This window comes from Lonchura striata, chromosome 10 (assembly GCF_046129695.1).
Source record: "Lonchura striata isolate bLonStr1 chromosome 10, bLonStr1.mat, whole genome shotgun sequence".
Classification (NCBI taxonomy): domain Eukaryota; kingdom Metazoa; phylum Chordata; class Aves; order Passeriformes; family Estrildidae; genus Lonchura; species Lonchura striata.
Window position 1 is genome coordinate 3,340,732 of NC_134612.1, and position 27,383 is coordinate 3,368,114.

A 27,383-nucleotide genomic window follows, 5' to 3' on the forward strand; every position below is an offset into this window, starting at 1 on the left:
TACATCAGAATCCTTCCAGCCTGAGAGTGATCAGCACCATTCTGAAGAACAGCTTTTTTCCCTTTATAGCATCCCAGATTTCAGCAACCCACTGGTTGATTATGAATTTTCATCAGCTGCAGTGCTCTGCAAAAAACACTCCCAAACTTATCTACCTGCAACATGAAAGCAATCCCAGGATAACTAACCAAAAATTAGCTTGAGGAAAACACACGGAAAAAAAAAAAAAAAATTCTCTCCATGGCATCCCTTATGCTCAGCTACAAGTTTAGAAGCTGAACTACCCAAAACTACCTGCAGCAATAATCCTGACAATGAAACACTATTCCTGCAGATTGATGCAGTCACGTTGCACCTTCCTCTTCCACGTGTAGCTTTTTTTCCAGAAGGTTACCAGGTAAGTTATTGTTATTTTTGGAGACCTACAATAAATGAAAATAGCCAGTTAGTTCAAGCAGCTTAGTTGTTCCCCCAGAGCTTTACAACCACCCACACACTAAAGAAATAGGATAATTATCCACACTTCACACCTACTCCACTCTTTTCCTTCTGGGAAACACTCAAGACACTGATTTCTAACAGTTTTCTGCTCAGGGCTGTCACCTCTCCAATCAAACAGCATGGCTTTGGTATGAAGCAAATGCTCAAGTAATGTCAGATTTTACACCTGTTCCATTTCCTTTGTTTTAAGCTATAAAATAAAACCTCTCAAACCCCAGAAACGTCTCAAAAGGGAACAAGGCAGGGTTGAACACCTTTACTGTACTCTCAGACAGGACAACTTAGGGCAGCTTAATCCCCCACTGGGGAGCCTTTGCCACTGTGCTCTGTTAGGCATCAGGAAACCTTACTGAGCACAGTCACTCATCCCATTTCAACACTTGGCTTCCATCAATCACCAGATTCCATCAGCTTGAAGAGTTTAAATGCATCATACTCATCCTCCAGCACAGAATGTTTTCTAGAAGGATTTCACCAAAGACAGTAGGAAAGAAACCACAATAAGCAACACAAGTCAATCTTTATTGAAAACTGAAGTATTAATACATAACAATTCTTGTTACAATAAACGTGCTTTTAAGAATTTAAACTTGAGCTCATCTACTCATTGAATTGCATAAAAAATAAAAAAAGTATGAATTTTCACAATTGAACTGGCTCAGAATGGAATCTCCACTCTTTGTGTTGATGCGATAGTTCTATGCAGGAGTGAGTGACACCTTAAAACTTATTCTGGAAGACAACATTGACCTAAACTTAAAGAAAAAGTACCAATACAACTGTTCCTAAGACAGTTTAAAAAAAAGTCATAAGAAGGAAACCTGTGTCTATTTCATAACAAACATGGAGAACTATTACTGGGGCCTCTTGTACTTCCATTGCATGCACTCACTTTTTTAGATCTTAAGACAGGAGGGCAGCCAATAATAGCATTACAATTTCAAAAATCCACTAACAAATCCCTTCTACTTAAAACAAGTCTGTACAGCAGCCAGCTAAAAAAAGCTTTCCCAGTTTGCCTGCTAAGTGCCCAAAAGTCATAATCAGTTTAGAAAAGTCATGTTCATTTTCTTGATGTTGGAACTTCAGGGCCCATAAATTGTCCAGATATAAGTCACAAATGGACCCTTACTAAGTGTGAAATTCAGATGTTTCAGTGTTATATGCAACCTGCACAAGGATTCTTGTCCCCACTGCTCCTCTTCCCTCTGTTGCCTACAGGATACCTTGCCTGCCCTCAGCACCCTGGGCAGAAGCTCCAGAGTGCCCAGAGTCCCCCCAGCAGATGGGAACCAGCCCTGGGCCAGCCCTGCACAAACTGCCCGACCCTGCTGCAGGTGCTCCTGCCCTGCTGCATTTCACCTCCTCGTGTGAGGGGCTCTGCAGGAAGCCCAGAGCTGACACAACACAGGACTAGAAACTGGCACTTCTTCATGAGAACAGTGCGAGGGAGCTGAAATGGCCACGTCTTTTACAGCCTTCCCAAAGGCTGGCTCGCAGGGCTGAGGAACCTGCCTGGACTGACTGGAGCTGGAGCAGGCTGGGGCTGTGTCCTGAGAACATGGCACAAACACAGCCCAGGCAGCCAGGGAGCAGCACAGCCACAGCTCCATCCGTGCCTCCAGCTCCAGCATCGCTACTGCTCACGTTCCTAAGATGGGAGGTGGCACACACACGGAGTTACCACCCTGGTATGAGCTTGACCCTAGAGCGAGGTGGTGGCGTCACTGATGTGCTTACCTATTTGATCAAAACCCAAATGAGCAGTGTGCTGAAGCACTGGGCAGTGACTGCAGGAAATGCTCTTGCCTTGCCAGCCAAGGAGCAGGGAAGGCAGGGCACTGCACAGAGCAGCCCTGCTGAGTACCCTGGAGCACAGCCCTGTGCCATCAGCTCTCCTGACACCACCCCACACGGTGGTACTGACGGGTGGTGGTCTGCTTCTGTTGTTTGGTCAGCTTTATCAGTGGATGGAGCGAAGGAAAAACTTCAATGAAAATAAAGGACCTTCTTCACCTACAGCTGCATCTAAGCATTTAACTTGCATAGTACACTCAAAATGAAGCTTTCTTGAGCAGCATTCCTGCATGTCTCCAAGAAACTCCAAAAAGGAGAGGGTTACAACAAGCATAAGCAACATCTAGCAGTAGGTTATCTCTTTTCCTTCCTGGTGTTTAGTTAACCACCACCACACTGACTAGGGCAATGTGTTTTTGGTGCCAATTAGCCATTTTTCTTTTGCTGCTGCTACATTTAAAACACATTTTCATCAGCTGTTACTGACATAGGGAATACCTTGGTTTTAAAAAATATTTTATCTAGATGCAACACTTGAAATTTGAATAAAAAAAAATTCTTGGACTTCTCATTGTTATTGCTGCAACAGTTATTTTCAGTTCCAGGTTTATAGTAGTACTTTTTTTTTTTTAATCATATAAAGCTGCCATAAAAGTTTTCTTTTTTTAAAGAGAAGCTTGATCTGAAATGTATCTACTGCACTAGCTCTTTTAATTTGCTGAGGAGCTTTAGTGCAAACACATACTGTGTTTTCATTTATAAAGGAATTCTAAATAGGGAATGTTATATAAAAAGCAGGAGAGAATGTTTCATAAGACCCTCACTGTGTAAACGCCTATTTAATGATGTACAGTTTCCCCCACTGCAGTTTTATATCCATGCTTTCTACTATTTGCAACAAAATACCACTGAGATAGTTATATATACACATATTCCCCCGTCCCCCTGCACTGTGCTTTTGGTTACTTTTCAGAAGAACTCCTGGAGACAACTCCAGCCTCCCAGTAGGATCAGAATCGCTCAGGACTGGAAGGTGCAGTACCTTTGAAAAAGGTACAGTTTCTCCCTCCTGGATGAATCCCATAATGCAACTTAAAAAAAAAAAAGTGCTCAAGTAAGTGAGACTGCCTAAGTGTTATGGAATACTACACGGAGACCAATTCCAAGATGACATTTAGGAATCTGAAGTTAGAGCAAATATATAGGAAGTTATATTAATTCCTTAACTATTTCTCTATTGCAGCATTCACAGAAGTTCTCTCCTATGACTTTAGTTCGGGGTGATGAGGCAGGAGACAGCAAACCTTGGAGCCTGGCCCTCACAGCTCCTCCCCAACACAGCACTGCTCCAGCCCTCAGCTCCTGCGAACCACGCCCTGCATTGGTGCTCACTGTGCTCTGCCACACCTGACTGATCACAGCTGCAAATCTAACACACAAATGGAATTGTTACACAGACTGAACAAAGCAGGACAGATTCAACTAAATTTGTCTTGGATCATTTTCTGCTCCATATAAAAACATATGGAAATCCCTAAGCTGCAGTAAGTGCTCATGAGTAAGGTTGAAAGTACTTATTCCAACAACATAGTTATGTTCAAGGCATTAGAAATAAGGGGGTCATCCACTGACAGTGATTCATGCAAAATAAACCTAAACTTTATTTAAAAAAAAAAAAAAAGGGTACAAAATACAGTGAGTGCTTACTGTAAAAAATAAAGTTACTGAAGGCTCTAACCACCAATGGGGTATGAAGCTACACAAGCCTCTCACCAGGGCAGAGTACTGGGATGGCAGCACTAAATCAGCACTGATGCTATCCCAAATCAGCTGCCAAGCCTGTACAGGAGAACATCCCAAAACAAAGCTTAACTAAGATACACAACGTCAAAAAATTTAATTCTGAATTGAAGTTAACCTATGAGAACAAGACAGCCTGGTATACCTCAGTGTAAATGCTTAAAAGGGAACAACATTTTATATCCATTTACTGCATAATTTATTGCAGGCAGAATGTATAAAAAAAAAAATTTGCATCTTTCTGGAATTGTAAATCAAGTAGGCTTAAGAAGAACCTCGGTTTTAATGTGCAATATTCAAATTTAAAAATTTAAAATCTCCCCCATAACAATTTTGGTATACAAATGGGTTCCAAGGCTAGCCCTTTATCCCCACAGCATTTGCTTTGAGGTACTTTAAAAATTGAAGTTGCAAGAAAGAATATCACAAATGACTCATTGCAATGAAATGCTAATCTGCAGTCAAGTCTTATTTTACGTGCTTCCAAGTGCAATTTAGGAAGTAAAAAAAAGAAAATACTAAGAAAACACATCAAAAGGCTGTAACCAACAAATGACTCCTACTTCAATTACAAATATTTTCATGAAAGAAACCAAAATGAAACTGCTATTTAAACCCTCTATATTCTGGCAGCCCTACTACAGAGTATCCATAGTCCATACTGCAAGTAAATAATAAGGAAATTGTGTTAAAATGATTTGTTCCCCTTTAACATACTCATCAGGCACACAAGCTTTCCTCAGAATAACATGCAGCTGAACTCTGTTGCAGAAAGCCCTTGCACTTCTTAAGTTTCTGGAAAGCAAGCTGGATCAACTGCACATATGTTTTCAACTGACTACAACATTCTTTAGGAAAAACAGCACGAATTTGCTCACCTGAGCACTAAAAGGAAGTGTTTTTCTATCAGTCTGTGTGGCAGTCTCACTTTTAACACATCTTGCATTATCTGAAAGATAGTACTGGATAGAAATCTCCCCAGGACGTGCTATTCACTCTGCAGGTGATACCACCTCCTACTATTCCTAAGAGCCAGTTTTGCCTCAAGGAAATTTGCCTCATTTACTGGCACACACAGCACTACCTTTGTCATTTAATTCTGATCCTTAAGAACATCTGTATAACACTGATTCCATACAATGAAAAGGAAAAGGTATGAAGTAAACTAATGGTGTGCGGGGATGTCTACAGCTTGTCTGACTCATTTTCCAATCACTCCAATTTATTAGCTGAATTTGAAAAGAACACATCACTTAAACAAAAATATTCCCCTTTTAAACTGGCAACTCCATCAACCTGAACCAGGCTGAAGTACTCATCTAATGTATGTTATGGCATTCTAGAAAGAAACTCACTTTCATGATTCTACCTTGTCAGACCCTGCATACATTACAACAGTGCATTAGTGATACAAGTTGTAAAATACTTTTCGGTTCCTTTGGATTTGCATATGATGATTTTTGCATCAGTCACTGCAGGTAGATTGAGCAAGCTTTGTTTTTGTGTTTTAACATGCATTCAACTAGATATGGATCAGAATAAATTTATACTCCCTTTTTATCATTATAATTAGCTAAAAAATTGCAAGACAGTCCACAAAACAGGATTTGCTTTAAGACTAACTGCTGGAGTTCCAAGATGTAAGATATGCAGCACTGGAAAATCTTCAGTGATCAGGAATTAGTAGTGTTTAGCCAAGTGTTGAAAGCATTCAGAAGGAAAGTCCTGGTTGGAGGCATGAGGGCTTCAGCACCAACTTTTAAACCTCAATTTCTTGATTGCATATCTCCCATCTTTAAACCTACATTAAGAGGGGAAAAAAAGTGGGAAATACTCTCAATTAGGTGAAATACTATTTGAGTGTGGCAGAACACATTAACATTGCATGCACCACATACACCAACAAATGCCAAGTGTTAAATAATGTTGCCCTAGCAACTTATCCTGCCACATTTTGAGGCAAGAACACACTACATGGACTTGCTCTGGTCATGTCCAGTCCAGCTTTCTGTCAGCACCACCGTTGTTTTTAAGGCAGAAGATGGAATATTAAGAAGGTACTTTGTGTTAAATTTAATTACCAGCAGTCATGAGTTTATTAGCAGCTTAATTTTCACTTCTTGTATATGTGTAGTGTGAGACTCTTGGCTGAAATACTTCATGAGAAGCATTTCAGATCTGCAGAGAGCTGTGTACCATCACAGCAAAATGAGAAATGGCTGCTACATTACTAACTCAAAGGGAATGGTCACATGCAATCTCAGAACTCTGTTCTTCTAACTGCTGAAACTTTTGTCATAAACTAAATAGACTGAAAATGAAAAATTCAAGTTAATTTGGTTTGACAAGTCATTAATTCAAATGAAGCTGTTTTCAACTTATACTAAAAATAACCAAACAAACTAGAAATGAGGTGGGTATCACAAAAACATTAGTCCTTGTGTCAGTTTGACACAGATTACACCCCCAAAATCCATCCCACTTTATAACAGATTTCAAAATGAAACTCCTTTTCTTGAAACCCACGATCTAAATTTTGGTTCACACAAAATTGCTTTTTCCATGCTGACTGCATGAAGTACAAACTGATACTTACCTGAAACAGAGTGAATATATGAAATTACCTCAAGGTTATCTGTTTCAGCAGCTTGTGACAAATATTCACCCTCAGAGCAAGGCAAAACACCTTTCCTTTATCCAATCACAGATAATTCAACTACAAAGTCAAATAAACTCAGCAGTACTGTGATTCCTGAATTGAATGTAACAATTACCAATGATTCCAAAATACTGCATATATTTAATTCCAGATGTATTTTAATAAGGCCAACTTAAGGCTCATTCTTTCATATTTGACAATTACACATCGTGAAAATGATTCACGACTTGTGAAGACACACATCACTCAAGAAACTCCAGCAGGATTTTTGAGTATTCCTGCTCAATTAGAATACTGCAGAAGCACCCCCCAATGCTTACCATCTGCAAAAATGTCCCCCAAAGAACCTGAAATGCTGTTGTTTGTAAGAAAGATTAACTGCTTTCAATGCAACTTACACTGACTGCCAGGATGATCACCACTGTGGGGGCACATAACTATAGGTTGGTGTTCCTGGAGCCCGATACGTGGGCATAGTAACTGGATGAGGGGCTACTGGAGTTGGGGAATGAGTTGTCAACAAAGTACCTGAAATGAAGAGAACAGTTTTTCAGTAAGTAAAAAATCTAGTAGAGAGGGAAAAAAAAAAGGAAATAAATTAAAAAAAAAAAAAAAAAAAAGTAGAGGGGAGAAAAATCGAAGTAATTTTAAAGACAATTACAACTTACTCATTTTCAAAAGTACGAGTATCATTTTGCATTCCAGTCCCAATGTTCTTCAAATCTTTATACCAGGGGGCCATTTTAGCCCAGTGGATGTTTAAGCCAGTGCATACAAAGATATTCATTACTCAAAAATAGCTCTAGCAGAAACCCTGCCACATAAGCAACTCTCCCCACAGCAGGCTTTACATACCATTAAGAATATTTGATGGTAGAGATAACTTGACTGATAAATCAGAATAAATTAGTTCTTGTTTGCATAATTACAGATAGGCTTTTTCCCTACAAGTAAAGCTCTCTTAGCTCAGTTTGTGACACCTAATGCCTCTAGTTTAGAAGTTTCTCAAATTAAATTATAACTTTGACAGGACAGAAACCAGAATCTCAAAACAAACTTACAGCTCTTGTTTATTAGATTTTTAAATTAGCATCCTTTGAGTGAATGTGGAGTTTTCTTTATGAGTTAAAACCCAGTGAGTAACAAAGCATGACGCCCCCTCAGCAAACACTCAGAGATGAGACTGAATTATTGATTAAACACCATTCTCTCCAAAACACTATCACTAAAATACTGTGGCAATAGGAAGAAGATATCCCCAATCATTTCCCATGACACAGGGGACCTTCAGATAGTACAAACACATGAAGTGTTGTATCTCAAGACAAGGAAGGTCTGTGATACGAGGGGTGAGAACAGAACACTGCATTTTCCTCAGCTCTAAGAGGCTGCTGCTTTCAACTCGCAAAGAGAAATGCAGTGGGAAAAGTAAGTCACACTCTTGACGCTGATATGAGGAGAAACAAAGGGTGCAAGAGTAAGTAATATTCTACAGAGATATGAAGAAAAACTCCTGTCCCTGTAATACTAACTCTGGGAAAAGGATGTGGTACCTCCATCCTCAGAGGTGATCAAGGCACTGCTGAACAAGAACAAACCCTGACTTAGCTGGACTCACTCAGAAGTGCACTGATGAGGCTGCACCTCGAGTGCTGTGCCCAGCTTTGGCCCCTCAGTTTGGGAAGGATGTTGAGACACTGGAGCACATCCAGAGGAGGAACCGAGGCTGGGGAGGGGCTGGGAACACAAACCCTGTGAGGAACCACTGAAGGAGCTGGGGGTGCTCAGCCTGGAGAAAAGGAGATCAGGGGTGACCCCATCACTCTCCACAGCTTCTGAAAGGTGTCTGTGGCCAGGTGGGGCTGGGCTCTTTCTCCAGGCAGCACTGACAGAACCAAAGCACACAGCCTCAAGCTGTGCCAAGGTAAAATTGGGTTGGATGTTAAGGAAAAGATTCTTATGGAAAGAGTGATAAAGCTCTGGAACGGCCGCCGGGGGAGGTGGTGGAGTCACCATCCCTGGGTTTGTTTAACAAAGCCTGGATGTGGCACTGGGTGCCAGGGATTAGTTGAGGTGTTGGGGCTGGGTTGAACTCTATGATCTTGAAGGTTTCTTCCAGCCTGGTGATTCTGTGAAGACACACGACTTGCACAAGTCCTTCTGAACTGACATTAGCACGAATCTGTCAAGTGCACCTGTGGCATCACATTTTGTAAGGCAGCCGTGCTCCCTGCTGGCTCCAAGGAGATCCCACTGAGAAGAGCCATGGTGTGAGCACACCCACCTGCTGACATTGCCATGGTGGTCCCAGCCACCATGCCCATGGTGACCCCGTTCCCTCGGGGCGGCGGGATCGGAGCAGGGTACATGGTTGCTGGCATTCCATTGGGCTGCACGACTGTGGTGTGGTGGATTACGTGGGGTGGTGCTGCATACAAAGGCTGTGTGTAGTAAGTGCCTTGCTGTAGGAGAAAAAACAGTACATGAAGTAATTACAGTGTATCTGCTGGGGAAGATAAATGATAGCTTCTTTAGCAACTGTATCATAAAAGTATTACTCTAAATGCAAAGAATTTATGGAGCAGAAGCTGAAACATTTACTGTAACTATTACAATTGTGTTTCACTTGCAATTTAACATTTTAACCCTTTTTAAGGCATTCAGGATAACACGGGAAGTAGGGACCTCAGTAGTTCAACAATAAAGACTCATGCATCATTCATTCCCTTCCTTTTGATCCCTTTCATATACTAATCCATGACAGAACTTCTCATTATTTCACAACTTTTTATTCAGTCGCTTTTAGTAAAATAATCCAGTGTTTTTGGCAAATCCAAGTACACTAAGCAGACTGAATAAAACTTGTTACATGCTTATTAATCCTCTTCAGCTACTTACGTGCCAGGTGACTTCCCACAACACAAAGAAGGACAACTTTTCCCTAAAATATCCTATTTACTGAAGTGTCTTAATTCTATCCTTTGTAATAGTTTTCAACAGCTTCCCTAGCATGAGACTTGGTAAATCCATGAAATTACAAGAGAAACTGCATAGTAAAAATTAGGACAATTTTTGAAAAACAAAAGATCAGGATACTGGTAGGTACAGGATGCAGCATGTTTTAATAACTGCTGAATTTAATGTCTCTTCAAAGAGTTGAACACACTACCAGTAAATGCTGAGTAACTGTCACACAAGAGAGGACATAAAATCCAGCACAAACTAAATCACTGTAATAAGAATTCCTACTGCACGCAGCTAAAAAGTCTCTCAGCGCACAAAGAAGTGAATGAGATGAGAAGTTAAGCGTTCACAGAGATATTACAGGGACCACAGAGGTGCCCACAGAGGCACTTTGTGGCTCTGCCCACACACCTGTGCATATGGGTTCTGCTGGGGGTAGGCACTTCGGACTGGGTACACAGCAGTCTGGTAGGGGTTGGGTGAGGACGAGTACGGCGGCACTGCCCCACTGGTGGGTGAACAGGACACTTTGTACGGGGTGCCTGGCGTGTAACCTGCAACAAAAGGAAATCTGCATTAACACACTCAGCAGCACGCTGCTTCCCAAAGGCAGGTGCAATGATTTTCATATTCCCCAACTCCATAAGCTTCATGTGAGTACTTGGTAAATTAGTCCCAATATCCAAGCACAAGGTCTGTCATTTACCTAATACTGGCAACAGCCTGGAAATAGTATTAGGCTGTGTCAACTAAGCCTGAAAAGGTAACTGTATACTTGCACAATTTATTTTTCAAGTCTATGGATATGGGGCAAAAAGCACATCTTCATAATAACACATTAAATACCAGGATGTGGCAATTTGCCAGCACCCCTACATAGGGGGACTTGGCATATGTGTCAGTCAATTCTCCACACACCTCCAAATCATACTGCCAAAACACAGTAGCAGTCAACTAACCTGCTGCAGTGGATCATATAGCACAAGAATTTCAAAAGCCAGAATCACCTAAAGACCTCATGATGGATTTTTGGAGAACAGAGACAAAATCTGCAACCTCTACTTCAACTTATCTTTATTTCTATTTGTTTTCTGGCATTTTCTGAACTGGCTAAAATAAACATAAAATGCTGTACCTTTAAAACACAAACACTGCAAAGTTCAGTGCAACTGCAAATTCGACTTGGAAGGCACTTTAAGATCCTTAAATCTTCTTTTTGAATATTATATATGTAGACATATCCTTAAACATCACTTAAGAATTGTTTTTATACTACAGTAAGACTTCAGATGTCATCAGAAAGTGGTTGGCATTCCTGTTACAAGAGCCCAAAATGCCTTTGTAAATGTTTGGAACTGTGGAATTTTTAGAGGGATAACTGGCAACTGCTGGTTCATGCCCTGAAAAGACAGCTTTTCCATAATTTCTCCAGCCCTCATCAGGCAAGGTCTCAGGGTCAGAAAAAGGGCTTGAAGAGGTATGGAGGAGATTGTGATATATTGATAAATATCTATCTAAAATGTTTAAATATATTTTTTCTATAATATATGTAATGTTTCTGCATGCTACACTCCCAGGGATTGTTCTATGGCCAGAGTGGGAATATGAACAACTCAGCAGCAGCATCCAAGAGCAGCAACATTCAGGGTAGCAAACAACAGGCATGGCTACTCTGGAGAAAGCATCAAGGGCCTTGCCTGTGCTGCTGTGAAAAGATCTTGGATCTCATGCAGGTCTACCACACTGGGAGATACAACATCCACAGGTACAATTTGTAGTTAGTTGGAATTTAATAAACTAGTACTAGGGCAGTGCAAGAAAAAACAGACATTTGGTAATTATAGAAAAAAAAAAATACTATTAAGAGTAGAGATTAGACTGATTTTAAGAACTGCCTGGAATGGGCTGACTTCAATACAGAAAACAGATCTGAAGTTGTATAGCAGACAGAATTTGTTGCATTTGTGCTGTCAAAAATTGGTCTGTGCAAACAGCATGATGATTACACATGACCTTGATTCTTCTTGAAGAAGTCTGGGCTTCTTTGCAATTTCATTACACCCTTCAAACTAAAAGTTGTTTAGCTAACAACAAAATAAGTTTGCTGTTTCTTTTTAATAGAATTTTTACCTTTAAAAAAGCTGTACCACAGCACTTACTCTGAACTGCTTTTAGAGATCCTAAGTATTTCACAGATCCAGCATGCTGAGGAAGTAACTTCTATTAGTATTGAGAGCTATTTGTGTTGAAAACCTCAGCTACAAAATGCTGAACATGAAGAATCACTACAACCATGTCCTCAGTGAAGCCCACTTTCATTCTAAAAACCCACTGATGCAGCTGCAGAATTTCTCTTTCATTCTTGCAGAGTGGTAAATCTGCACAAGAGGTATTCTGCCATTCTATTCATTTCTTTTTCTCCACAATATGGAGCAAAGACCTTAACAGTAAATGACAGGGTAAGTCAAAACCACATCCATTTAAGACAGTTACCTGTAAAAAAGCACCCTTTTGTAACAGCAGTGGCACAGCACATTCAAATACTGCTGTGTATTATGGATTTACAAAAGCTTTGATTCTACAAACAAGCTGTTACATCAGAAAGGTTAAAAAAATATATAAAAACACCCCAGCTGCTAGGACAAAGCACTCCAAGTTGTTATCTGCCTGAATTAGAGGTCTGTACATTCTGAACTTTTCTTCACAGCTTGAAGTGCAGCTAAAAATTAAAGCTATTCTTAGTTCTGAAATAAAAGTATACTTCCTATTCAACAGCAATAAAGACTAACAGTACTAGTTCTTAAAAAATTAATGACATTCAATGACAGTATATGATTTTTATGCTTCTTTATTGCTTTTTCTTAGAAGTGAAAAGGTTCTTTCTTTGAATTTGCTATATAGCATGAGATATATTCCAAGATTAATCAATGTAAACTAATATTACAACATGATTAAGTCTAACAGGTCAAGAATCTTTGCCAAAATTCCCATGATTTGTTAAATTGATTCCACGCAGCTTATCCTCAGCTTCCTGCAGCAGGATTTGTAAACAGCAACCTGTACTAAAACTGGAGCTACCTTCAGTTACCTGCTCCTAGGATCAAAGCCTACAGCTTCTCCTCAGCACAGCTGCAGGATAAATGCAGGGCAGCACAGAAGGCAGTGCAACTGAAGGGCCTGACAGCCATAAAGCCAATAATAAAAGCCCACATGGGGCTGTGCTGCCCGAGCCAAGAACTCTACCCTGATAGGAACTGCTCTCCCTTGAACATGACTCTCAGGGTAAATTCTGGAAAAATCCAGTGCAGATGCAAGCTGGCATCCCCAGATACTGGCACAGTGGCAATACCCAGCCACTGATCACCCAGAGTGATTTTTTTTTTAGTTTCTGGAACCTCTGACATTAATCTGTTTCTCCAAGGCCAAAGACAAGACCAAGTGTGAGTCTGCCCTCTGCCTCTAAGCAGCAAACTGAACAGTGACAGAGGCTGTAGCAACCAGAATCCCACAGTGTTTCAAGGAAAGTTACATACTTTTAACATGTTTTGCAGGCAAACATTTTAGATGAGTCTTTTGTCTCAGTAATTGCTGCCACACCCTGAAGAGCCTCCTGGTAGTTAATGAAGTCCATCCATTACAAACACTGAGCTTCAATACCAAGCAAGCTTCTACAGTATAAGCTTCCCAATTTCAAGCAGTATCCCTTCCTACTGCCATAAATTACACAAGGGCATTCAGGGACAAACTTGGTTATGTGCAAAATGCATCTCTGGAAAGCTGGCATAATACATGAAAGTGGAAGAGTTCTGAGGGTGCCCAGCTCTACATTAACAAAGCAGTGTAAGGAATTCCTTCCTATACAAAATAGCCATAGGGAGAGTACTCTTGTATTCTGCTTTATGTGGAAATTAAGCACTACCAGCTTCTGCTTTGTTTCAAGTATTAGCACATTAAAATCGTGTTCTACTAGTGAAAGTAGAACTAAACAAAAATAACTTTGGTGAGTGCCTTGTTTTTGATGTCTGTTTTCCCACCCCCCCTTTTTCCTAGGCTCATCCCATTCCTTTCCTTAAATGACATACATGAAAGTGCAGTAACCTAAGTCCTTGCCCTGCACCCACAATGGTGAATCAGCTTTACCCAGCAACCAGGCTTTCCAGACCATCAGCTTGTGCAAGACAACCCTAAGGGCAGAGAGAAGCCATCAAGCTGAACTTGGAAAGATACAATTTAAGAAAGGGATGAAAAAGAATAATTTTGAGGATAATAGACAGAAGAAAAAACAGGAATCTGGAAATTACTAGAAAGATGCAAAGCAAGCAGAGCCATGAAGAAAACAGTGAAGAGAAATGCAATGCAAACCTCAAGGATAATCTGGAAATACAGAAAAAAAAGCTAAAACCTCACTTGTTCACTTCTTGAAAGGTGCATGCATTATCACTTAAGATTATAATACTTCAGAATTTAGCAGATGATTCCTTATGAGTCATGTTCGAGGTAATACAAAACTTATCCCACAATACAAGTGTTATTGTGAGCCCCTACAGCTTTTCCTCGTTCTTGCTTCTAACCACTTGCAAAGGCCAGGATCCTGCTCTGACACCCCAGTTCCACATACCTGTTTGGAAGGTGGGATTTGCTCCAGGATACATGTTGGGGGAATAGGCAGGAGCAGCCGCTGCATAGCCCATTGGGAAGCCAGCTGGAGAAAGAACACACCACAGTTATTTTCTAAACTGACTTTATTCTCAAAGTCCTCATTGCGTATGCTTCAACTGAGGCAAGCAAACAGCCTTCAATCACACCTCCTCAAAAACACACTGCAATCCTCCTCTCCAAAGCCCCCTGAAGAGTAATGCTAAGTGAAGAGAACAGCTATGGTTTCACAAGTCCATTCTCTCTTACACCCCTCTTCCAGCCATCTCTGTTGGCAAAGTAACTCTTAAGTTAGTTGGAAAAAAAAGATTTGTGTAACTGTCCTGCACTCCTCCCCCTGGTCTGATATAAGAAAGATGCCTTAGGATTTTAGCTTCTGTATTTTTCATATATTTCCAATCTTGCAATTCTTTACTGTCTAACTCTAAGCTCCATATACAGTGTTAGCTACTGTCCTCATATTTGTATCAGAAAAAACAATTCCTCTCCAGGCCTGGCAGTCAAGGACACCTCACTGCCTCAGGCCCCCAGAGATGGAAACAAAAGTGAGTTGGGGGGAGCAAACTGGCACAAACTTATAAAAGTGTGAAAACCTGTGACCCATAGTCCATTTCTGGGTGTAGCCCCTGGGAGGCCTGTCTGCCCTGAATGTACCTGAAGGCCCTTCAATAAATCAAACTGCTTTTTATTGTCTTAACAGTCTGGCTTCTGTTTTTAGGCAGCTCCCAAAAAGGCCTCACACACAACACTAATCTGAATGGACTTTTTCACAGAAATAAATCCCTAGAAGTTAGAGTGACTCTGACTCTCCAGATCAGAGGCATCTCAAGTATAAAGTAGAAAGCAGTAGCAGCCCAAATTGTTTACTGAATTTGACACATATTTACTACTACACTGGCATCAAACAAGCTCCCCAGTTTCAGACACTGTGACAACAATAATGAGCGATTCACAGAGGTACTGGCAAAATTACAGTGAAATACTTCTGCACCAGAGAACACTGTGATATACTCCGTGTAAGGCACAACACAGCATTAGCAAAAGCTTGTTACCTGAAAGACACAAAGCTTGTTCAGATTAAGTAAAATTTTTGAATTACTCATAGCTATTAGTTTTCCCAAGAACCTATTTACATTACTCAGATCTGTAAAACCAAGTAATGTCTGTATTCAGAAAGATGGAGTTACTACCACATTCTGCTCTCTACTTAGGTCTCAGCTCCTTCAGATAAAACGTAATTAATACTTGCATATCCACTTTCAGACTCAGAGCTTAGTTTTAAACTGCTGTTCAAATTTGAAGGGTTTTTATTTCACTATAAATCCCAGAGTCCTCAGCAATTACTCCCAACAATGAGAATTACTCAGCTCAGGACTATATATGCTAACCCAGTTTTGTAAAGCACTCTGTAAACATATCAAGTGACATACACTTGGCACTACTATGAGGTGGTCAGCATGGAGAAGACTAAGAAAAGCCTTAGGCTTAAAAATCAAAGTTAAAAATAACATATCCAAGTCGTAACAACTTTTCAGAGTGTAAATAGCTCTTCAGTTTTCAAACTCACAAGCTGCTGGTGGAAAGCTTTAGTACAGCTTTACCTTACTCAAACACACTACAGATCTGCAACAGTGGGTGTAGGAAACATTTTCAGTCCTTTATTTCTTCACAGCTTTAGCTGACTGTGGAGCACTCCAAGTTACTCAAGAAACAGGTCATTAGTGTAAAAGATAACTACAACAAGCAGCAGTTTTAGCTTCCACAAGGAACTTCCATCCACATGAGAACATTTGAATATTGATTTCTTGCTACTGTAAAACTATCCAACAGCCTAAAATAGGTGTAGTATAATATAAACAGTTATTAAATATGCAACAGCTTTAGAAACACATTGCCTTTCAGTATGCATTCCACCTACTGCTGTGTTCTCCACTTTCTATTACCATGCAACCCATGTAAATGCAATGATTCCGAGTGGAGAATCTGCAGCTTTTAAATTAGGAGAAGCAAAGAAGGGGTTCTTAGTCATGCAACATTTTAAAAAACTCCTAAAATGCAAGTCTAGTTTGAATTTAAGAGAATGTGCTTTGTATTTATCCCACAATATTAAAGCCTGGACCAGGCAGCTCATCAAACTAATGGTGTAACACATTATTGACTAAACTGAAATTATGGGTCAAAATTGCATGAACTGACCAACCAACTGCTGCAAGGGAGAGTTCTAAATAACTACATTGTAGCATGACATTTAAGGCACTTCTGCAACAATTCTATTTCGATTTCATGTATTTTAGTTATGCAAACTGGCAAGCAAAGTACTTACATAATTAAATATGTAGTCTAGTATAAATAATAGCAGATAAAACGTTAGAGATTGTAATGTTGTTTAAACTGCTATTTATGAATTTACAATAGTCTTTTTTCCTAAATAAATTAAGGTACAACTTAGTTTAGTATAGACAAAAGCCTCAATGCAGTATGTAGATGCTTATCAGTACAAATCAAAACCTGGTTAATATAAATCTGAATTTAGAAAATGAATAGAGTTAAATATATAAAGTTATATTCAAATAATCCATAATAATCTTTATCTAAAGCAAAAGAAAAGCTGGAAAAAGCCATCTATTATAAATAAAGAAATAACTGACCCATACATTATATTAATTAGTAAGCCTCTGCTGCTTGTCTTTTTATAAGATTACTATAGCCTTTGTAACTCAGAGAGTAAAATCATCCTGCAGGACTTATGGTTACATAGTTCAGCTTTACAATTTATTACTGCACCATTCCAGTCACTCAACAGACCTAAAGCCATTAAACATGTTTTGCATTTCCCTTATAAATACTGCAGAAATCAAGGAAAGTACACTAGTTTGAGGAACATGAAAAGCAAAAAAAAAAAATTAAAATGCTTTTGAGACAATCAAGACAATAAAGAGAATTCATTCATGCACTACTATTTAGAAGGAGGAACAGAGAAAAGTGGAACAGGAAAACAGGAATTCTAGTGCAATACCCAAGGTGAAAAACAGATTTAAGAATGGCAAATACCAGTAGGAAAATATAGAACAGCTACCAAGAATATAAACAGTACCAGCACAGAATAATTTCTGCCTCCCAACACAGCTACCAACTAAATCACCAAACTGCCTCCCTGTAAAAGCTAAAGAAGTTTAACTTCTTATGAAATACAAAGCTGAGCAGAAAAGCCCCTGCAGCCTCTCACAGGATGGAAAATCCCTTCTGTCAAAGATAACAAATAATAAAAAAAAAAGACAGTATCAAGACATGCTGCTTGAAATGTCTCCCTGGAAAGTTCTGTCCAAATCTAATTTTGCCTTTTAGACTATAGAGACATCAGAAATGAAGCCTCCTTGCACATACACTAGGAGATTGGGTGGGAACCTCATGAAAAACTAAGTCAATGAGAAGCAGATAAAACAAGAAATTAAATGTATTTCCGTTTCAAAAACATTTTTGTCCATTTTCTTGGTGCCACCTTTGATGCCATGCTTTGGGCAGCCAGAGAACAAACAGCATGATCAAAAATTAGAGGATAGAAAGGTTAACAGTGCCAGTCAACTGGCAGCAGAAATAGATTGCCTCCTCTTCTTGCAGGGCGTAATTATTAGAACTCCTAAAATAAGCTACATTGGAAGAGATACTGAAGTTAGAAATATAACAGAAATAACAGCGCTCTTGAAATGTCACTTTTTAAATTTAAAAGCAACCTCATCCCAATCCCAAAGCAGATTTACATGAAGGCATTCATAACTGACTATTTCTTCTTGACCATGAGCAAAGAGCAGTGTAACTGAAACTTGTCAGAAAACAGAGCTGCTTACCTGGATAACCAATTCCTTTGGCATTTGCATAGGGAACCCCAGAAGATCCAGGGCTATACACAGGATTCATGATTTCAGTAACTAAATCAGGAAATAGAGAAAAAGAAAACCAGTATTTACTTAAATATAGGGAAAGCTTGAAATCACAACAACTAAGGTGAAACTGGAAACTAAGGAAACATATTGGAAGAAAATGTTACAAAGGGAAGAGCAGCAATTCCACTACTTCTCAACATGAAAGCTGTAGCTACAGGCAGGAAAGAATCACTGCAGGAAGAAGTTTCAAAGCATCCCAACCCTCAATCAGCTAGGGAATGTCTCAGGAATGAAACATTCCCTGTTGCAGAGCACGCTTTCAAAATATTTCCATAGCCCAGAGCTCCCCTGTGGTGTGCAGATCCAAACCCACTGCAGGGGTTCTCCTGTGCTGGACTTCTCCTGCCACCTGTCAGTCACTCAGCACCTCTCTACCATTTATCAATCACTCAGCATCTCTCTGCCATCTACCAGCCTTGCTTTCTTCCCAGTTCTTTCCTGAAGCCTCTAGCCAAGGGATGCAAACACTCACGGTCCATTCTTACTGGCATTGGAACCTGGCATTCCAGTCCTTTACCAGCATTAAATCATCAAACATCCAACTACTACAGAAGCAAGTGGCAAAAGACTCTGTGCATTTAGACAGCCAGCCCACATCTCTGTCTTTGTTTACTTCCTGCCAAGTTCTTCAGAGCCTATGACAAGCTGACAGTTGTGTCCAGTCATTTCTGAATGATGCATTCACACAAAAACCAGGCTCTTACAGCCAGCATCACCCACAGCAATTAAACTAAATCCCATTTTAAAAATAACCTTGTATGCAAACACAAGGAAAATAAAATTGCATTGAAGATGCTTCTCAAGTGCCTCATACAGGAATACTGTTCACAACTACTATTCCAGTACTTTAGAAAAAAAATCTTCGTATTTAAAGCTCAGTATCTTCAATCATCTGATTTTCTGCACAGATAGATAGACAGATATACATACACAGATCTTCCACTTCACAGGGGAGGGTTACACTGGATATTTGAAAAAGGTTCTTCCCCCTCAGGGTGGTTGGGCACTGAACAGGCTCCCCAGGGCAGTGCTCACAGCACCAGGCCTGACCCAGCTCAAGGAATGTTTGGACAGTACTCTCAGGACATGGTGGAATTCTTGGGGTGCTGTGCAGGGCCAGGAGCTGGACTGATTGTCCCTGTGTGTCCCTTCCAACGCAGGACATTCTATAATTTTTCCTGCAAGCACCCAAGACACTCTACGGGCAGTCTATGAAACCAGACTTTCTTATTAGCTGCTAATAGCTGATACTTGAACTTCCTCTTCTACATCTCGAGATGCTGTCTTACTTAAATCAACTGGGTGTTAAGCAGTTAAACACAGTTTAAGGAAATTTTGTAAATAAAATGTATGAAACAAGGAAGTTTAATTACACATGCACTACCTTAGTTACAGGACACGTTATGGCAGGAATCCAAGTGGAGTTTATCAGTATAGCTGCACTGATAAACCTACGGTAAGCGACTCTATAAAGCATAAAGTTTGCTTTTTAAAGGAACTAAAACCAGCTCTGTGCCAAGAGAATTAGCAGCACCTGGTACACAACAGACATAAAACTGCCATTTGTGCAAAATTAGGAATCAGTAAGTGCTGTCAGAAAGTTTATAATCAGGTTTCACAAAACACTCCAAGTCAATATAAGATAATTACAAGATTCATCAGTTTCTTGGGCTTTCTCCCCTCACTTTCCAGCAATACTAACTTGCCTTTTTCATTCAGATCCATATTACACATCAAGAAAACAGAGTCCACTGGGTTACAAACTAAACAAGCTGCCATTTACATCACTTAGGATGAATAAAGTTCCCCAGAGCAGCATGTTTTAAGCACCTGACCCACATCAAGCACCATTTGAAACAAATCTCTTTGGAAATCTTCCACAGCAAGCTGTACTTCAAGGATAAAGTGCAATATTCCACTGAAGCCCTGTGGAGTTTTAGCAGCATTAACTCTGTGCCATAATCAACAGGTGTATTTTGCTGGACCAGCATTTTCTTTTAGCAAGGCTGCTCTTTTCTGCATCCTTCTCTCTAAAGTATGAGTCTCACTTACTTGAAAACTTTCAGTTTGTTCCCTTTATATCTCTCTGCACTTTCTTCTCATGTGCATTTCTGCTCCTCTTCCATGTTGATTTTGCCACATTTTGTCTCTAAATTTACAAAATCCTTAGGGGCTCAAGCTTCACTTTGGTTTCAGCATTTCCCAGTTATAGGGTTAAAGTCTTAAGGAGATGGATAAACCTTTCCACTCCAATAACACAGTGCTCTCCCACACCCTCATATCCTACAAATGTGCTGCTCCTCCCTGCAGTCCCTACAGCAATTAGGAGAAAAGACTATGGAACCTTCTCACCATTCTGAATGGCAATGATCAAAAAGAGAACTGTCAGGTGGAAAACCAGCAAGATTTCCTGTGAATATTTAGGCAAAAAAAAAAACCAAAACCCAAAAATAATCCCAACTATTAGAAATATTAGTAGACAATGACTGCAGAACAACACATGGACATACACTGTTGGAGATGGCTTAAACAGAAGCCACACAAAAATGAAGAGGTAGACGAAATGGATAGAAAATGTCAGCCAACACATACTTGATCTCAAAGGAAGTACAGACTGAGAGAGGAACTCCACTTAAGGAAGGGGGGAAAAACCCCCTAGTGACACTGGTAGCCTAAAGCTGTTCACTTCCACTTCAAATGAATCCATGCTTTCAACTTCACAAGTGGACACACACACAAATTAATTCAACTTTGGTGGGACAAGGATGTACTTTCACCACCGACAGACAAGTCAGAACTACCAGCCTACACAAAATGCTCACAGTCTGTAATGCAGACTAAATGTCAGACCACTTCTAATTAAAAATAATTATTTTCAGGTCTCCTCTGAAGGACCCAACATGTGTAAGTATAATTATGCAGTATTACCCAGTGGTTGCAATCATCCCACTCTAACCATAATTTTACTTGGAAGGGTATCTCTTATACTGAGATGTGGAACCTTGCAGTCCACTTCCCTGGAATGCTCCAAGTCCACATCAAACACTGGGGAGGACTGGTATAAAGGGAGCCCAAAGAATCCCTGTCTTTCAACTGCTTTGTTGGCATTCCCTCCAAAGCATTCTCATGCTAATGAATATGCAAATAAGTGTCTACAGCGCATCATCTGTATATAAATTGCACAGAGCTAACTGTATACCAATGACTCTTTCAGCCGAAATGAAGGCAATCATACTTATTAAAGATGCTCTGATTAAAGACTGCACAAGGATGCTGGGAAGTGCAAACCTTCACCTTCCACTCTGGCTGAAGCCAGGCAATCAAGCTCAGCTCTCATCAGGCCTGTGAGATCTCATCCTGGTACAGATACCAGGACAACCACCCAGGTTTTGGGAAGCTGAGCACAAAGGCAAACCACTGCTAATGCTGAAGCTCCAGCACTCCCAATTGGATCTTTTCTGCACACAGCTTTTCCTGCTACACTCAGGACAAGCATGTTTCTAGGAAGCTCTGCTTTTAAAAATCTTTTCACAGAGATGAATGTAAGAACCCACAGATCAATGCAAACACTGTCACATTCCTTTGCAACATATGTATTTTCTCACTCCTGATTTTCACACTACCAGAATAAATCTACCGAATGCCATTTAATGATCTTTTGATGACAATTCCATCACAAGAGTTGGGGAGGAATCTCCAAATACTTTGGCTAAAGCACACTCCTGTGGTGCAGTAACACTTCCCTTCTACGATCTAAAGCAGACTCACACACACCAAGTCATTACAGTGTTTAACACCGATCCATTCTGGAACACTTTCAGAATGCCATTTGCCATGATATTGTACAAATGACCCAGTCTGCACTTGCTAAGTTACTTACCATCTTAATAACACTCTGCATTTTACCCATTTGACTTCCAGTCAAAGCATAATACAAGTAAAATACATAAGTGCCTGGTAACGCAAAAGAAGTAATTTCCACTGCTAAGTAACAAAGAAACTAGTTCATGACACTTCAGCTCTTCAAATAACTGACAATTGAAGTCTCAGTTACACTGTGTTCTGTTAAACCTTCAGCCACCATTTGATGCAAATCTAAGGCCAAATAACAGGCACTTTTCTCACAATTAGTTTTAAAAAAAAGATATAATACTATAAAGACTAAGACAAGGCATCCCATGCTGTCCTGGTACTGGCAGGTAGTACTTAATTCATTCAATTCATCCAAAGACCTCAAAAAAAAGTCACTTAATTTTCCCAGGAAGGAGGAGAAGCCTGTTCAGGGGAGAGCAGAGGTTTATGGCAGCCCAGGACTGCAGGCAGCTGCAATCAGAGCTCATAGAGCTGCCATGCAGCTGGCAAGCAATCCCTGCACTGGGACCCCTCACTAGGCTGGAGCAGATAAGCTGGCTGCCAGGATTCTGGGCTCTGCTGGAGGAATTTTGGATAAAGGATTGCTGGTTTTCCATCTATCAGCTTGAGAGAACTGTGACACATCCCCAAATGGCCAAGACCAGTTCCAGCCAAGGAAGGGAGAAGGACTAGACAGTGACAGGACAGACTGAGGCTGCAGAATGACAGCCTAGAAAAGGACAGTGAACATCTTTGCTCAAAGCTCACACATAAAGTAAAATACAAAGCTGGAACTCTCATTCCCATGCAAGTCTTCCTCCCCTGCTTGAGTTACAGGATGTTGTCACAGAGAATGAATAAGACACCTCCAAGCACTCTATGTTTTGTTTGAATGTCTTCTTTTTTCCTAAGGCTAGAAAAAGGAATGGAGCAGTTCAGGCTTTTTATTCCTTTCTAGTGAACACAACTTTCACCTGCAAGACTGATTTACCAAGGGTTTGTTAGGGGTTTTTTCTTATGTAACACCTACATTAACACCAACACTACTTGCACTCAGTGTCGGTAAGGACAGACAACATGATTAGATGTGAAAGACTCAACAGTTTCACACGTCTTTCACAAAAAGAAAACCTACACAAAGCCCACAAAATTAAGATCCTGCTTGTGATCCAACTTCATTTGTACATTGCGGCATTGCTCCAGTCTTCGAAATATCCCAGAACATTACCAAAACCTTATTTTCTTAAAAAAAAACCTCCTTCTAACTTATGGAAACATTAAACAAACTGCACAATATTTCTTAAAGTCTACAATTTCTGTTGTTGTTATGGCATAAGAGGAGAGAAGCTGCCAGCTCCAATCCCCACATCTCCCGTGTAACTTTGAATTTGTGTGCATTCTCATCTCAAACAAGTCCTCAAATCACCAAGCCCTCACTGTAAGAATCATAGAAACCTGTCTGTTGCCAAATTTAGGGGAAGTTAATCAACTATGAGAAACAGAGAAGAAAATCAAATTGGAAGAGTGTAACTTCACTACATAAAGGAATTGTATTTAGAACTCTTTAGGTAAGTCCCAGACCTCTGCTTCTTCCTAAAATCCTATAAAGCATTTTTTAATTAAATTAATTTTCAATTTTTTCCCTACTGCTTTCTGAAATAACATGAAACTGTCACAAACCACAACGAACACAGAATTTCCAAAAGCTTCCTGAGCCCTCCTCCTTTCCAACCTCAGAGTTAGGGTGTGTAATTACCACCCCAAAGATGCAGGAAAGGGTGCGTTCTACCAGCATGGAAGGTTTAGGACACTGACAATTACACATCCTGCAGCAAAATCACATCAGAGCAGACAGAAAGTCTGGTCACACGAGGGAACATGCACACCGAGATTCAACATCCAAGAAGAAATCAAGTTCCACAGAGATGAATGCAAAACCCCACAGATCAGTGTGAGACAAACTGCGCGTTCCTTTGCAACACATGTATTTTCTAACTCCTGATTTTCACAGCTGTGCAGAAACAGAATGAGACCTACCGAATGCCGTCCTGGCCCTGAGCGCTGGGTGTCTGCCTTCACCGAATCCCTGACTTTTTACCTTTCTCAGAGCAGCGATTTCACTATTTGATAGGTGTTTACAGGGCTCCAAACGATGCAGAAAAGCACCGCAAGCCCCGCTCGTAGCTTCTCCCTTTCCGCCTCAGCAGAGCACCGCGGGCCGAGCCTGGATCGCTGCCTGCGCTCACAAAGGTGCGGGGCACGCACCGAGAGTGCCCCGCACGCACTGCAGCCCGCCCGCCGTGCGGGAGCGCGGACCCTCACACGCCAGCCTCAATTCGCAGCGGGCTCGCACCGGGCGATGCTGCGCTGCGGCAGCGAGCGGCGCCGAGCCCCGAGTGCGGCCGCGGCGGGGAGGCCGCGGGCCCTGCGCAGGTACCTGCTGCGGCCGGAGCCCCGCGGTCCCGCTCCGCCGGCCGGGCCGCAGCGCGGCGGGGCCGCGGCCCGCACCTGTCCCGGCGGCCCTGCCCGCCCCCGCGGCCCCGGGCCCGCACTCACCGTGAGCGGCGGCGCTGCGTGCGGGCGGCGCGGCGGGCGCTGGCTGAGCCGTGCGTGCGGGTGCCCGCGCGTTGCGTGCGTGGGGGCGTGCGCGGCCCCGCGGGCGCGGGACGGGCCGGGACGGGAGGGGGCGGCCGCTCCGCGCCGGCCGCACCGCACAACTGCGCACCGACCGCCCTGACGTCACTTCCGCCCGGCCGCGGCGGGGAGGCGCGCGCGTGCGCGGAAGGCGGGGCACGTGACCGCGCGGGCCGGCGCCATGGCGGGCCCGGCCCCTCAGAGCTGCTCGTGTGCCGCGGGGAGAGCCCAGGCGCTGCCCCGGGCAGCCACGGGCCCGCGCGGTGTCCCGACGGCACCTGTGTCCCACGCAGCCTCGGTGGCCTGCTGCATAATCCCGTCAGAGCGCCTGGCAGCACAGCTCGCTGTCACCTTCCCTGAAACGTAAATTTTAAGGAACTTAGAGATTGTAGAGGAGCTAAGATTTTAGCTAGAGATAAGCCTTACTAGAGCTAATTAAAATAAGTGAGTAGGCCTTGATGAAGTTAAGAGTTAGCAGTTAACCAATAATTGGTTGCTTGTCAGCACAATGTTTATAATGAAGAATATAGAAACTGGCAAAATAGCTTTTAGGAACATAAGGCAGTTATGGGCCTCCCCTCTTCTGAAACCAATTGAAGACAAGGAATGGGAGTTCTACCAAGAGTTCATTTGTCATATTTGCATTGAAAAGGTAGAAAGGTCAGAACGAGGAAGACTTCATTGACTTCCTCATTTTGGGACCCCTCCCCATGAAAGGGACACCCACCCATTTCAAGGAACAAACTACACATGTTTAATAGCTTTTAAAGTGATTAGCATACGAAGCAGAGAATGGGATGTACCAAAATGATGAATATGTATTTGTATTTTGTGTATTCAATACTTGTATGGATAAAAAGACTCTGTAATCACCTGGAAGGTGCGGTGTGGGTTTGGGAGCCATCCCACACACTGCCCAGCGTCAAATAAACACACACTTTCTAACTTTAAACTGTTAGAGAGTTTTTGTCCCTCACAGTTGGATAGCAGTACTAGATCGATATCCATATTTTTTAATAAATCATCCCCAGCCTTGCAGTCAGATGCATAAACCCCATTGCCCTGTGGCACGACAGCTTTACAGTGCAGATACTGAAGCTGGCCGGCACGGCTCTGGAAGTGCCATCTATAGAGTTTTCACATTATTTTCTGAAAGAAGAATCCCGCTTCCATGAGAGCCTCTGCAAGTCCTATGGCGAAGGCGTTCCGGGGCTGTACAGAGCTTTTTGGGCCGCCCCTTCAGGGGTGCAGCGCCCTTCCTGCGAGGGTCAGGGAGCCTCTGCCGGGGAAACAGACAGAGCCGGAGCCTGCAGGTCTGTGTGAGCTGAAACGCAGGGAAAAGAGGGTTTAACCCTGAAACCAGGATTACCCAGCCCCTCCAAGGGTGCCAGCAGCCTGGTAAGGCACTCCTGCTGAGACATGGGGTCACTGCCTTACTGGGCACACTTCACGAGTTCTATGAGTGTGGAGTTTCTTTCCACAAATCACTGCCACTGTGGGGACACCTCCTTAAAATCCCTGCTTTCCCAGCAGTTTTTGTTTGCTCAGCAGGCAAACCCAGGAAACTTTTCTAGAGGTTTGAGCTGTACCAAGGTAGGTACAAAACTGAAGCAGAAGAGCACAGCCAATTAAAACAGATAAGATTTTTAAGAGAGTTTTCTAACTAATTCTGCATTCTCCAGTTGATGGATGTAAGCCAACCCTACAAGTGTTACACCTGCCTGGCTCTGGCAATGTGTGATCCTCAGTCAAAGCACTCAGCATTCCCATCTCAAGAGATCTAAAATTGGCCTTTTAAGTCCCTGCTGAGGATGGGCCAAGGCAGCAGTGTGAATTTAGCCCAGAGCCTGTGGGCATCACTGAACATGTCAGCACAAAAGAGCCGAGGGACAGCTGAGCAGGATTGACATTGCTGCCCCTCAAAAACACACACCTGGAGCTGCACACACCTGTGGGAAAGGCCCAACCAAGCCAATGCTCACAGTGCCCAACAACAGGTGGGGAAACAGGAATTTGTAATGTCTGGACAGAGGGGATTTGTCCTGAGAAGTCGGTGCAAACAGCACTGCTGGTTCTGGGGTGCTCCTGACAAGCAGCACAACTGACACCACCAAAGAGGGGCTGCTGGCAGCTCAGCAAATCCAGCATTGGTGGTGCTGGGCTGCACAGGAATACAAACCAGGGAGAGTCACAGTGCCATCAGGCACAGCTGGGAGCTGAGTGGCCTGTGCCCTGTCCCTGCTGATGTCCCTGGGCTGCTGGAGCAAACAGATGTGGATAAATCAACACCTTCAACCCCAAGGGGAGACAGGGAAAGATGCCAGGTCATGCTTTGCTTACAGGAGGTCCCCAGTACAGCCAGTGGAGCCCTGGGCAGCCCACAGCCCACACAGATGAGCCTGGCATCCTGAGGGCTGTGACACCCCTGAGGTTACAGGGGCTCAGAAATCAGGGGAGCTCAGGCTTCGCTGGTGTTTCCCTCACTTAGGGGTGTGCAACACCATTAACACCCCCATGAGTTAACCCACTGTGCATCACTGTTAAAACCACAGGGTGCTGGTCTTTGTGCCAGACAGAAT

General features: G+C 42.1%; 1 protein-coding gene across 1 annotated transcript; it reads right to left on the reverse strand.

Annotated features, from left to right (window-relative positions):
• Positions 1-1,002: 1,002 nt before the first annotated feature.
• Positions 1,003-24,851, reverse strand: FAM168B (family with sequence similarity 168 member B). Its single transcript, XM_021555807.3, has 7 exons — positions 24,727-24,851; positions 18,223-18,303; positions 14,340-14,423; positions 10,133-10,275; positions 9,042-9,219; positions 7,156-7,285; positions 1,003-5,899 (listed from the first exon to the last, which is right to left on the reverse strand). The coding sequence occupies exons 2-6, from the start codon at positions 18,290-18,292 to the stop codon at positions 7,173-7,175; spliced, it is 588 nt and encodes a 195-aa protein (XP_021411482.1). The 5' UTR covers positions 18,293-18,303; positions 24,727-24,851; the 3' UTR covers positions 1,003-5,899; positions 7,156-7,172.
• Between the last annotated feature and the right edge of the window lie 2,532 nt (positions 24,852-27,383).

Bases quoted from the DNA above. Each gene is read 5' to 3' on its own strand.
- FAM168B (XM_021555807.3), bottom strand. From the start codon at position 18,292: ATGAATCCTGTGTATAGCCCTGGATCTTCTGGGGTTCCCTATGCAAAT. The intron at 9,220-10,132 runs GTGTGTGGGCAG...TTTCTCCTACAG, and splicing joins AGCAGAACCCATATGCACAG to CAAGGCACTTACTACACACA. The intron at 7,286-9,041 runs GTGGGTGTGCTC...TCTTCATTTCAG, and splicing joins CACCATGGCAATGTCAGCAG to GTACTTTGTTGACAACTCAT.